The sequence below is a fragment of the Piliocolobus tephrosceles genome, chromosome 4 (genome assembly GCF_002776525.5).
Source record: "Piliocolobus tephrosceles isolate RC106 chromosome 4, ASM277652v3, whole genome shotgun sequence".
Taxonomy (NCBI): domain Eukaryota; kingdom Metazoa; phylum Chordata; class Mammalia; order Primates; family Cercopithecidae; genus Piliocolobus; species Piliocolobus tephrosceles.
Genome location: NC_045437.1, coordinates 173,303,736 through 173,318,026, shown reverse-complemented (window position 1 = coordinate 173,318,026; position 14,291 = coordinate 173,303,736). Strand labels below are relative to the sequence as shown.

Below are 14,291 nucleotides of genomic sequence, written 5' to 3'. Positions count from 1 at the left end.
CCCGTCTCGGCCTCCCAAAGTGCTGGGATTACAGGCGTGAGCCACCGCGCCCGGCCAGAGCTGATTTTAAGACATGAACACCATGGCCTCCAGGTAGTGGCTGAGACGTCATCGGGTTACAAGGGACGTTTCAGATCCTCACACGTGTCCCCACAACAACATCTGATGGAGCTATAGAAAAGTCATCCTATCAATTTGACTAGACTTGAATTACCCGCCTTTGCCATGTACAGAGGTCTAAGAAGTCACCTTTTCTGTTTCGTTTTTCATTTTTATTTGTTGCTCGTCCGATCCCGGCTAAAACGTTCTCACAGGGAGACAGTGAGTGGGACCATGGGTACTTACAGTTGCCATGCGAAATACTGATTGGCTCAGAATCTTCTGGGAAACCAGCCCCAGCAAAGTGTAGCAGTGTGAAATAGAGCAGCAAGGCTTCTGACCTCATAGTAGTTCAGCGGGGAGACTTTCTTTCTCTACTTCACCCTGCCAAAAAGTGAAGAACAGATTTTTTTTTCCAAGTCAGCTTTGTTCAATGCCATAAAATGAAATACCCTTAAAGATAAATTCAAGAGGAAAAAAAAGCCTCCGCTTTACATCTTCTACATGGTGAATTCGCTGATTTTTGTGTTTGGAACTTGTACCCGTTACCTACTGCTACCTCTTTCCCCATGCATCTGAGCCCTTTTGCAAAGTCTCTCCGATATGGGACAAAGAGCTTTAGTTCCTTTATCCTGAGCCATCTTTAGGCTTTTATAGATGGCTATTGCACAATCATGGAACTCTGCATTCAAAATCACTCAGAAATTTGAGGTGATTGCCAATATTGACAAATAAGAGATTTCTGATATTAATCTAGATTTTTCAATTTCTTTGTAAAAATCAAAATACCTGCCATACTGCCCTAAATGACAGTTTCCTTAGGCACCACGCCTCCACTTCCAACACACAGTTACAGACATGCACACGCACACACACACACACACACATCTATAGCTCGTCCTCTTTACTGATTTCCATTACCTGCTTGACCCCTTAATTGAAATATTCACCCCTGACTTATGTCATTCTACAGTGACTTAGACATAAATAAATAAAATCACACAATCTATATTTAAAGAGAAGTAGGCAGATCCTTTCACACTCTAAAGATTACTACAAGGAGAATCTGAAACCGCATTCTGAAACGGTATTGTTGATTTAAAAAGTCATATCTCTGCATATTTTAGTCTCGATACTTCCTTGCAGTGAAATAGTAGTGAATAAAAATGTCAGATATAGTGTTCTACCCATCTGTATTTTCTTGACGAAGCTCTTTATGTGCAGAAAAATGCTCCTAAATCTTGGAAATAAAAACAATCCCATGTGGGACTGCTGGATACAGTGAAAAAAAAAAAAAAAAAAAAAGACTCATAATATGGTAAATATCACTTAATTCTCAGGCATATTGCAAATAAGCATTGATCTATCATGAAAATTAATGTAAAATGAGGATATCTTTTCATCTTTCCAGAGCAGTAAACTCTTTGAAGTAGCCTGCCAAAGATTATCTTTTTTGAACAAAGCTATTTTACAGTAATCCATCAATCATTTAAGATTTGTGTGTAGAAATGTCAAACTTAGTAACCTAGATGTCTTTAAAAGTTAATTTGGCAAACAAACTGCTAACTTAACGCTTTTTGGAACATCATTTTGATTACATACCTATGTCTCTTCTCTTCATGCCAAAAAAGTATTAATCAGTCCCAAGTGTTGCACTGTAACTTATAATTTCACAAACACAGCTAGGTCTTAAGCATTTCTTCAATTGAAAGGTGCACATTAATTAATTTGCTTTATCTTGAAAATCAAAGAGGGAGAGAGATCAAGAGAAAAGCCTAAACAGTTCCATATCTCCATCTCTGATGTGTAGATTAAAATTAAGCTTTAAATGATTACTTGTTCATAAGGGTGAACCATTACGAAGAGACATAAACATGTATTTATTAGACAGGTGGAAAGCAAGAGTCTATTCATTCATTTATTTGCCAGTTCTTCCTATCCTAGAGAATCTGAACTCAAAGGAAAGAAGCTCTGAAGTGCCCCAATTTGCTTCTCATGGCTCCTGTTCAGTACAGTATTAAAGGGGAGAAATAAATCACAAAAGTAAGTAAAACATAAACAAGACACCAGTCAGCTGTTAGATTTTAGGAGAGACAGCATCTGGCGGGAGGGGGAGTGGGCAGGGAGAACTGGCGACTTTTACCAGGAGCTCAAGAATAGTATTATACAGAAGCATATTGCCTCAGAGAATTTGTAGCATATAATGGAAGAAAAGAGGAAACTCAAAAGTCTGATTCTCATTCCTTTAGAAATGCTTAGAGATGTATGTATGCTTTTAAGGCTTAATTTTTCTTGACATGACAAATGAGTCTCCATCCTTCAACAACTGCATTCATTTTGGTGCAAATGTCCTACAAGCTAACGAGACAAAGTCCTGCTACTTTATTATATCCCCCAATTTTAATTTTTTCCATCTTAAGATTGCATGTGTCGAATGTGAAATTGTCAACCCCAGAAGCTGGCAGGAAGAGCAATGCATACAGAAGAAATCTACTACGCAAGTCAATGGCTATTCTGGCTATCCCTGCCGCCAGCATCATGGCTGAGATATGTCATTTAAATATCTCCAGGTTTACAGCAGGGCTCTCTGCCAGGAAAAATAGCTGTTTTATATGTCTTTCTATCATTATATCATCAGGTAGTTAACATGTACATCATACGGGTGAAAGTGCTCTGGAAGTATTGGTTCATCTCGGTCAGTCCACGTGAACACTTTAAAATTTTCTTCAGTTGAAGTTTTGATGTATTATTCCCTTTCTACTCAATTTTGGGCCCTAACCCTTGTAAATACGTAGACAATAAATTTTCTTGTTGAAATGATTACTTTGCGGAGGGATCCCAATTCCATAACATTGTCATTTCCCATCCAAAGAACACAGGCTTGGGTCTGTTTCCTAAGATCACGCAATACAGACTTACACCAGCCCAGGAGAACAAAAACAAGAACTTAACACTGAGTTTATAAACCTCGAGTGAGCTGTGTTGCTGCAATTTAAGAGGCTGTTTAAGTCACTTTCAAAATTTGAAAAGTGCTACCCACATGCAGCATATTTATAGGTATCTGCAAACATTTGTCGATTTCCCTGTCTGTGACTGTGCTTATATAGGCTAAATATAACTTAGACTTAAGCAGCTATTCAGAAAATTAGATAAAGGAGGACTGTCAATATAAGGTTTCTAAATAAAAGCATTTACTTCATAAGTAAGCCTATTATATCTCAATTTTCCATCTACTTGTCTCAGCCTTTCACTCTTCTTAGCCTGAAGTGAAATGGCCTTTGTAAAACATACCACTACTACAAAGTTATAATCCTAATTTGTCCCAAACCCCCAAATTCACAGAAAACCTTAAGAACATTCTTCATTTTAATAGCATCTGCTTAGTGAATTTATCAGGTCTATTTAGGTTCATCTGAAATTAATTTGTATCGATTATCTACACCCAAACAAAAATGTTTTTCACAATAATTTTCCCCTACAGTTTTTAAGCCCAAATTGGATCACAGAACTGTGATGTACAAATGGTGTTGTGATTATTGGTTGCCATGAGCCAAATGAACCATGCAGAATGCTAATTGGCCAGGAAACTAGCTTTCAGGTATTGCAGATTGAAGACGAAACAAAGGAGACCAAAAGAAGGACTGTCTGAAAACCCTGTGAATGCATTGATGCTGATAATTTTTTTTAAATAATAAATTCTTTTCAATTACTAGAGCTTCCATTGATGCACACCCCTACCTCCCACACCCTTGATGTACAGCAGGTCATTGTGTCAGCCAAGCATGAAGCAAAAGGGATGGCAGTGGAACTGGAAATGATTACAAAGTCAGAGAATGAGTCCATCAATTGCCACATCTTACTTCTAATGAGTCAGTTTAATAAGCCACGAGGACTGGGAAGCCATGACAAGTGGACCCAGCCAGAGTACCACTCAGGCTAACCCCTGACACTAGTTCTAATCCTCTGCCCAACTATCCTCCAAATTCTGCCCTGGAAAATTCTATGGGGGGCTCACAAACTTGTAGTACCTGGCAGAAACTGACTCACAGAGAAGAACAAAACCTAAATTAGCAACATTGAGGGAAAAATAGGAGATTTAATAAACAACTCCAGATTTCTGACTTCTTCAAAAAAAATCAGAGGTCGGGCTTTGCCAGTCCAAGTCCCCACCTGACAAAACTCTGGAGTTGAGCATTGGCTGTCCCAAATAGGGCTCTCTGCAGCTGGGAACATTCCCACCCCTTCCCACTCTCGTAGGAGGCCTTTCTTACCCATTAACCTCATCCGCCTGCTCTTGAAGGCTCAGAGGGAACCTTTATGCTACCCAGGTACAGGACATCAACGCTGCTGCATGAGGCATTCTGTTTCTCTTGACCATCATCCGCAAGTGGCTGAGCAGCCTTAGCAAGTGGACCATGTGGGATCCACTGTCTATACACACAAATTAATGAACATTGCTTGTTTTAGAGACCTGGTTGGGCTGCCCCACAAACTGTCCACATGTCCAGCTGCAGCAAACGATGCATAAATGCTTGGTGCATCAAACTGCATGGAGGCCTTGACTGTGTGAATACAGTGTGTGTCCGATTTGGTACACGTGGCAGCATCTTCCAGAATGTTGGCACACAGGGAGCATTTTAACAATAAGGGATAGTGATGTGAAAAATAATATATCTGGAAACTTGCAAATACAAAATGCTCTCAACAACTCCAAGTGTGGGCTTGAAATAAAGAGGAAATGATAATAGTGGCACTATTTTTCCATGAGGAAAGTCACTTACTACCATGTCTCAGTAATTCTTTTAAAAAGCTCATTTTCTAATATCATATGAAGTTTTAAAGATAACCAACAATTCCTGCTGTCATTCACAGAAGGAAGGGGCACATTAATAGCGTTGACCCTGGGCAAGTTAGCCTCCCTAGCTCCCAGTTTCCTCACCTGTAAAAGGAAAGGATATGAAATGTAATGGTCTATAAGATTCCTCTGGCTCTGTGATGGCACTGTTCTAAGTGATTCTGCCTCAGTGAAGAAGGGTGTCCTCAGGGCGTGTGTGTGTGTGTGTGTGTGTGAGAGAGACAGACAGCGCGATTAGGAAGGATGGTACAGGGAGTGATCTGTCTCTGTGTCATGTTGTAACGCATTCCAAGGCCAGGAACATCACCTGGAGAGATGAGGTAGGGGCAGCAGGGGGAATAAGGTGGCCCGGGCTGAGGCAGGGTGAGGGGCTGGACCTGCACACACCTTTCCTCTTTGTCCTAAAGGGCACTGGAAATGTAGCTGGGCTCTTGTTGTTGTGTCAGCCACTCTCAGATCACCAAGGAGGGCAGGCAGAAAAAGTTCTCTGCAGCGGGGCAAGTGACCTTTCCAAAACAAACAGGCCAACGGGGCTCATTTTTCCCTCTACACTCTTTCCTGGTTGCTCCTAAGCAGCATGTGGTTTGGAAACTCTAGGGATATTCAGCGTGTCAGTGTGTGGTACTGTTTGTGGCAAGCATGAGGGGTAGAACGAACTCTCTTCGATGTAGCTCTCACTGGACTGCAATAGGCACATCATGAAAAGTGGTGAAAAGTTCATCAAGCGAGAGCAAAGAAATCCCAGCCTGCTATACTGCCTAGTCTCAACTTCAGGACACAGTTCAGGTAGATAAGCAGCTCTAATCTGACCACAGAGAACACTGTTTTACCATTTAATCTTATTTAGACTTCAGTTGAGTTTTACACTAAATCTAAAATTTTCATTTTTTTTAACTCAAGTTTTTGGACATCATCTTTGTCTGTACACTGTGACTGCCTCCAAAAGTCTAAATTGAAATTGATTTAAAAGCTCCTACATGAAATCAAACTATTGCAATTTAACATAGGAGAACAGAAGAGAGCAGAGGGTGAAACCTGCGTTTTGAAACCCCCTTTCCCCCTTACTAGCTGGGACCTCTGGCAAGATGCTTAAGCTCTTAGAGCCTCAGTTTCCCCTTCTTTATATGGGTAATATAGTGTCTTGGAGACTCTCCATAGTCCTCAATAAATGTTTATTTATTCTTCAGCTAAGATACTAAAAATTACTTTTTAATAGCCTTTCTTGGACTTCTTTACAAAATTCTCGGGGAGGTCCTAGATTAGCTTCTAGTGTTCTAGTGCTTCAGTGGGAGGAGAAGTCCCCTTTTCTCCCCCCCCTCCCCCACCAACTTCAAGTCACTGAGCTTCTTATCTCTGGAGGTGGGCACTTGGAGAGGCTGGAGAGTCTGTCTTGGGAGTCACACAAACATTGTGTGGTTTTTAAAAAATGTAAATCATGGCATTCACAGTAATGCAAAGAAACATAATGATGTGGAAAATAAAGAAAGGACTGGGTGAAAGTGGGGGTTTACTGAGTATCTTCTGTGTGCAAGGTACATATGCCTATTACTTTATTGAAACATCACAGCAACCCAGAGAGAAAGGCCTTATTATCTCTGTTGTAAACCCAAGAGTAAACTGCGATTCAGGGAGGTGAAGTAACATGTCTAGGCAGCACATAGTAAATACGGTTGTCCTTCAGTATCTGTGGGGGATTGGTCCCAGGACCTCCCCAAAGATTTCAAAATCTGGGGATGCTCAAGCCGCTTGAATAAAATGGTATAGTTTTTTGCATGTAACCTATGCACATCCTCCTGTATACTTTAAATCATCTCTAGATTATTTATAATACATAATACAATGTAAATGCTATGTAAATCGTTGTTTCACTGTATTGCTTAGGGAAAAGCGACAGGAAAAAGAAGTCTGTAGATGTCCAGTACAGATGCAATTTAAAAAATATATATTTTTTCTATCAGTGGTTGGTTGAATCCACTGCTGTGGAACCCATGGAGAGAGAGGGCCAACTGTATTTACAGCACAGTAGTCAAAGGGTAAAGACAAAACGCAAAGCCAGGTCCGTAGAATGCCAAAGTTTATGTCCTTCCCAGGGCATTAAAGAAAAAGGAACAGAAGAAAGACTGGAAAGAGAAAGGTGCTGGCGTAAATGGAAACTGCACTTAAGATCATACATAGGCTAATGCATCTATGCTTATGTGGATGAAATGGCTGAAAGTCCCTAATGGCTTCAGTAATAAACATCTATAAAGGGAGTACACAGTTGCTCCCAAACATGTAGGCATGCAAAGCCTCATTCCACTTTATGGCCCTGTGATTGCAGTCTTAAGGTGATAGAAAGATGCAAATGCTTCTCAACCAGTTTTAGGAGAAATTGATTCTCTCACCAACAACACTGTTAAGTAGAACCACTTGCTTGCTTGCAGCCTCCCTCAACCGTGATGTTTTAACATCAACACATCATAGAGAACAGTGTCAGTTGCAAAGGGTAAGAACAAAGTTGCCTGCTTCAGTAGCTGATAGGATAAACAGATGTGGACATATCTCAAGTCAATAAGGAACCTCTGTCCAGAGAGAGATGGGAAAGCAGGTGTTTGTGTTGCATATCCAGCTGGAAACCTGCTTCACAGAGACTGCAACTGCTGATCATTCTTGCACCCGAGGAAAATTTAAAGAAGTAATGAGTGTTTAAATAGTAGGCATCCTTCACTGACCTGGACAGCTCTGTTTCAAGGACTGCAGCATTAGGAGGGTGCTGCTATCCACAGGATGCGGAGCTGGGTCAAAGAACACATCCCATTGTAATTAGAAACAACCTGGGCGCATTGATCCCGTTTGAAGCCTTTACTGTACCCAGTTTGCAGGAACCATGAGGGCCACCTGTTCAGTGATATCTGCATTAAGATATAAGGTTCGGGCAAATGAGAAAAATAGCTCCAGCCTCTTAATAAACCATCCGGTCTTTCTTTCCTCCTCCTCTCAGCCATTAACAGAGACCTAAAAGCACCCATTTTGGAGGAAAGGGAAATGCCACAGACCTAACTTCAACACATTTTGGAGAGTGATGATGGCATTCAATGGAAGAGAATAATAAATATCGACTGGGTATAATAGATGTTCCATTTTAGATCTGAAACCACTATCACAAAAGCATAGAAAAACTGTGAATTCATAAGTACTTCTAGAAAAAAAAACCTTTTCGAAAAATAAAGGTTGGTTGTATACCTATTATCTTTTGAGGGAGAAGGCAAGTCTTGCCTTTCAGTTGATTCTTCGCTATGCTGGTTTTCTTTCTCTCTATCCACCACCCACCACCCCAAACACACAGCCCCGAGCCAATGCACTTTACTTGGATGTTTATTGCACATTTATTGCATTTTACTTGGATGTTTCAGATACAGTCTCATGGCCCACTGGCCTCTAGTCATGACCTTAGTAGGCCTGAAAGTGTTGTGGCAAACTATCTTCATCTCAGAAGTCTGCAACAGTCTTAACCAGGCTTACTTATGGCATGCCCTAGCTTTTTGCTGTCTCCATCTTTGTAAACGTTCTTTGATGGTTTGTTGTTGGCTTAAAGGTGGCTACCTTGTTTTGAATTTTATTTGTAATTTTTGTGGGTCCATGGTAGGTGTATATATTTATGTGGTACATGAGATGTTTTGATACAGACATGCAATGCATACTAATCATATCACGGTAAATGGGGGTATCCATTATAAAGGCAGCTTTTTTTTTGAGATGGGAGTTTCACTCCTGTTGCCCAGGCTGGAATGCAATGGTGCGATCTCGGCTCACTGCAACCTCCTCCTCATGGGTTCAAGTGATTCTCCTGCTTCAGCCTCCCAAGTAGCTGGGATTATAGGCATGCGCCACCATGCCCAGCTAAGTTTGTATTTTTAGTAGAGACGGGGTTTCTCCATGTTGGTCAGGCTGGTCTGGAACTCCTGACCTCAGGTGATCTGCCCACCTCGGCCTCCCAAAGTGCTAGGATTACAGGCATGAGCGACCACACCTGGCAAGGCACTTAATTTTTAACTCTTAATCTAAACCTTTAGTTTTAGAATTCTAGACCTGATTTTGTATAATTCCTCTGGAAAACTCGACTTGGATGTATGGCTTACTTGTAAAACTCACACGATATGTCCCCAGACTGTAATCGCTACCTTCATTCCCAAACCTTCCTCTTGATTTTCTTTCTTTTTTTTTTTTTTTTTTTAATTTCCAACTTTTATTTTGAATTCAGGGGTACATGTGCAGGATGCTCAGGTTTGTTACATAGGTAAGCGTGTGCCATGGTGGTTCGCTGCACAGATCATCCCGTCACCCAAGTATTAAGACCAGCATCCACTAGCTATTCTTCCTGATGCTCTCCCTCCTTCCATGCCCTGCCCTCTGACAGGCCTCAGTGTGTGCTGTTCTTCCCCACGTGTCTATGTGTTCTCATCATTTAGCTCCCACTTAGAAGTGAGAACATACAGTGTTTGGTTTTTTGTTCTTGTGTTAGTTTGCTAAGGATAATGGCCTCCAGCTCCATCCATGTCCCTGCAAAGGACATGATCTTGTTTCTTTTAATGGCTGCATAGTATTCCATGGTGTATATGTACCACATTTTCTTTATATCCAGTCTATCATTGATGGGCAATTAGGCTGAGTCCATGTCTTTGCTATTGTGAACAGCGCTGCAATGAACATGTACAAACATGTGTCTTTATATCAGAACAATTTATATTCCTTTGGGTATATACCCAGTAATGAGATTGCTGGGCCTAATGATATTTCTGCCCTTTGTTTTTGAGGAATCACTACATTGTCTTCCACAATGGTTGAACTAATTTACACTCCCACCAACAGTGTAAAAAGCGTTCCTTTTTCTCCACAACCTCGCTAGTATCTGTTGTTTTTTTACTTTTTAATAATAGCCATTCTAACTGGTGTGAGATGGTATCTGACTGTGGTTTTGATTTGCATTTCTCTAATGATCAGTGATTTTGAGTTTTTTTCCATGTTGCTGGCCACATGTATGTCTTCTTTTGAGAAGTGTCTGTTCATGTCCTTTACCCACTTTTTAATGGGGTTGTTTGTTTTTTTCTTGTAAACTTGTGTAAACTGTTTACGATATTGCTGAACTCGAACGTCTGCTTCAGATGCAGAAACAAATGCCTCCGATAATTTGCTGTTAAGAAAACTGAGGCCCAAAATGGTCACTTGCCAAATGTAGGACAGCTCAAAAGTGGCAAAGATGAGCAGCAGCTGAGAACTCCTGACTCCTCTTAGTGAGCTCTTTCCCTGCCTTACGCTACTTTCAGAAAGGAAGCCAGAATTCATTCATTTCTCCTTGGCTTGCTGCCTGATGTTCATTACTACCACTGTCTGATTCCCATCTTACCAACTCCCTGTTTTCTACTGGGAGGCTCTGTGTTAAGAGGCTGATGCAGATAGAGATGGAAATGGCCCCTCCCCTTGCATCACCCCCAGGACCTCACTATTCAGTGGATGGTCCCCATAGCTTTTGCTTATTGTTCTAAAATAGAACACATGAACAAATAACAATCATCTTTCCAAAAGAAATTATTACTCTGTTGGCAAGAATACCACCTGGAAGGTGAAGGTGTTGCAGAGGTATGTAAGGTGGGATGACTGGCAAAGGCTTCTGGCTGGAGAAAGCCTTAGAGGGTTGCATGACTGTTCGCTGCGGAGGGGCAGGCGGGAGCCAAGACATTTCAGGTAGAAGGGCCAGGTCAAGATAGCAGGTGTTAAAACAGGCGACTCCATGCTTATTGGATTTGCAGACATCAAATTAGACTATTTCATTCTTTGCTTAAGGAATTTCAAACATTTGTCTAAAGTAATGGATGGATTTTTTCCTTTAACTGAAAGTTTGGTTTAAAATATTCTACCTGAGAATAAAGATTGTGTCTGATTACTATTTTTTCTAAGAATATGACAGAGAAGAAGGGGCGGGGGAAGCTCTGAAGTATAAGCGCAGAGTATTGGTATTTATTTGCTTGAGGTGTTGAGTATATGGGTTATTTTTGCATTACTCTCCCTAACTTTTTCTTTGTAATTTTATTAAAATGAAACAAACTGCAAAAAATAGTATGCCTGAATCCAAGCATTTTTCCTAGCCAGTAAAAAGATATCTGAAGAGTGACTTTAAAAGAGCAAACCAGAGATAATTTAGCAACTAGAGTTTCCCACATACCTTTGTCAAAGTCCTGAGAGGATTTAAACTAAAATAAAGCAATTGCTGAACTTTGACAGGATGACTCTCCCTAGTAATTTCTCCTCCGTTTACTCTCAGTATAGTTAATAGAAATAGAATCTCCCAGTCACAACTCTAACCTGCCTGATCTCCACTCTGCCTGGGATTGCTCAGGCTTAAACGGCTGCAGGAATGTGTTCTTTCCCCACTTTTAGAGTGGAAGTCAACTTCAAACGTGGCTCCCACAGAATTAATAACAACCTGCAGGTCTCTCCATTGAGCTCTGAATAACAGCCCCAAATAACAATGTCATCAGTCACGGATGATTTAAACTTTGACCTAACCCTAGAAATCCTTACTGTTTTCTTGTTGTTTGTCAACATTTTTGGTAAAACAGTCTCACGACCAGGAAGAAAGTGAAAACATTTCCTTGAACTAAAATGTCGGCGTCAGGTCCTTTGGTGTTTGCTGCCTATGCTGCCTATGTCAGTCCTCATTGTATTTCCTGCCTCTTTCAATGAGCACCGATGCTTTCCCAGAACCCTGAAAGCCAAAAGTAGAGTTTCTATTTGATTACAAGCTTCTGATTATACAAAAAGAAGCATAATATCATTTCAGGATCTGCTCCATAACCAAGCATGGTATTTATGCTGACTGGTGCTTATTAGCAGTAAAGTATCTGTATACACAGTGGATTCTCTGTTTATCTATGTATGTCCAGACACGTCGAGAACAGATATGATATGGAAGAATTGTATCTCGAATTTCCAGAATTTTCCCACATTTTTGGGGAAATTCATTTCATTTATCCGTAAAAAGCCTGCTTTCTGTCTCAGTGAGCTGGGTGAAAATTGCAAACCCACACATTTAAACCTATTAATAAATCTGATTGATATTTCAGTTTTTTTCTGAAATTAGTAATATCTTTATTGGCTTTGCTCATTTACTTTACATGTAAAAATGACACATTAGCCCGGCTTGATATACTTAGCAAAATAACATAGGTGTTCTCCAAAGGCAGTTCATCAGTTCGCATTGTGATGGAGAGAAGACCATTCACGAGGTGCCTCTTCCCAAACCAGAGTCAAATCTAGGATGTACCACCCCATAAAATGTTCATTTGCTTTTAATGTGAAATCCTACTTTCAGAATTAATAATTATTCCCAAACATCCTGAAAATATGCTTCCTCAGAGCGAATGAAAATAAATTCTAGGAAATTACGGGTTTGTTTAAATGTCTCTACCACTTGATGACTTGACTCCTTACACAGGTGACTTCAGGGTCACTGCACAAACAGAGCAGTCCTGTTCTTTGGGAAGTGGTTGAGCATACTGAGGCAGTATCTGGAGGAATCATTTTGGTGTTCATTGTTTTTGAAATCTGCCCTGAGGCTCCTTAAGTTTAAAGAAAAATACGATTTGCCATCCCCTGTTTCTCTAGATCTGGATGAGGCCAAGTTCATTTCGGGAGTACAGGTACACAATTTATTATCTGCAATTACAAACAAAACAAAAACAAAAACAAACCCTGAAAATCAAAATGTTTTTTCTACTCATTGTGTGACAAGCTTGAGTTGGCATGAGACTATTTGTAGTCCGTATTTATCCCTCTTAGAATGAATATTTATACATTTTGCTGCAAATTATGAATAGGTATGATTATTAGATATTGCCCCAGACTCCACTGGTGTATGTGTCCCATGTTACTTTTCTAAAATCTAAACAACTTAAAATTCTGAAACATATATGACCCAAGGGTTTCAAAAAAAAAAAAAAAAAAAAGATTGGGAAACTACATGCTTTCATTCTGAAGAGATGAAAAACAGGATAAAAGGTGATGGAGAAAGGAAATCCTTGAGAGTAAATTCCCAATACTGGTTTTGCTAAAACGAGAATGTCTCTTAATTATCCCACAGTGTGTTGTGAAATTCTCACAGAATTTAAAAAAAAAAGTAATCTGATTTCACATATTTTTAAAAGTGTATGTCATATCATACTTGCAAGAATAATTCAGAGATGAGGAATTGCTGAGTGAGTTACTTATTTTTCATTTCCTATGTTCTGGGCTTATGATGACAGTTTTCCAGGCTCCTCTCCAGACAAGGGACCAACAAGGACAGACTTCCACAAAATAAGTGATGTTCCCAGAGCAGATGAAATCTTGGTAGCAAGGTCTCAAAGCCTCTCATGAGTCAGTGACACCATCCAGAAGCAGCAGAAGTGACTGCCTCCCCAGGCTCAGCAACCCCTCCACCTGAGGGAGCTGCATTTCTTCCCATCTGATAGCCAACTACAAGGGAGTCAGCACTCCTTCCTCTCTCTGTAGTAAATGGATGCACTTCACAGGCTTTTTGTGCAGTTGGTGGTGGTTTCTCCAAAGGAGATTCCATGATGTCAGAGCCTGTAATCATTTTCTCCCCAATGGAAATGCCTGGTCATGGCATTTTCCAATCCCTGGCATCGGAAGCAATTGTCAGCTGGCAGTATCTGCCCTCTGCTTTGTTACATGTACCTGCCTTTAATTTTCAAATACCTGTAACTTTCTTTTGATAAATAACCCCAGAAATTTAGGGACTAGATAATAAAATGAAGAATTTGGATTTCTGGAATATTGGGGGAGGACAACTGTTATCTTGAACAACAGGTAGGGGTGGTAGAAAAGGAAGACAGACTCTCTCCCATTCCTCTCTGAGGTGCCCTCCACTCGCTGCCCCTCACCTTTCTTTCTCCCAAAGTGGACACTGGGCGTCAGACAACAATGTAATCAATTTTAAGTCTGAAATAAAATGGAGGCAAATGGTTAATAGCAGATAACTTGGATATGAGGTTAATTACTGCAATCCAATTATCAGGAGGGAAGACAGCACATGAATATCACCAATTAACCCCTAAATCAAATTTTAAAATCACCATTCCCATAATTGATAGCACAGCAATCACTATAATTACCATCTCTGCCAGACCAGAATAAGGAGGAAAAGTGAAATTATCCAATAAGCTTGAGTGTGACAAGAAGAAACCAAACTCAAGTGCTGAGATCAGACAAAAGAGGGCGGATAAATCAGAGAGAAAGTGAGTGTGAGACACACACCCAGCCTTGCAGGCATGCCCAGGTGTGTCACTCTAGCATAGCACAA

General features: G+C 40.4%; 1 protein-coding gene across 2 annotated transcripts in view; it reads right to left on the bottom strand.

Moving 5' to 3' along the window:
• SEMA6A (semaphorin 6A) overlaps window positions 1-14,291 on the bottom strand; it is a 131,069-nt gene that overhangs the window by 60,762 nt on the left and 56,016 nt on the right. For both annotated transcript variants that reach the window (XM_023197455.2, XM_023197450.2), the window contains exon 2: window positions 346-483. In XM_023197455.2, coding sequence (XP_023053223.2) covers window positions 346-445 — 100 coding nt within the window. In that variant the 5' untranslated portion in view covers window positions 446-483. The remainder of the gene's footprint in view (window positions 1-345; window positions 484-14,291) is intronic.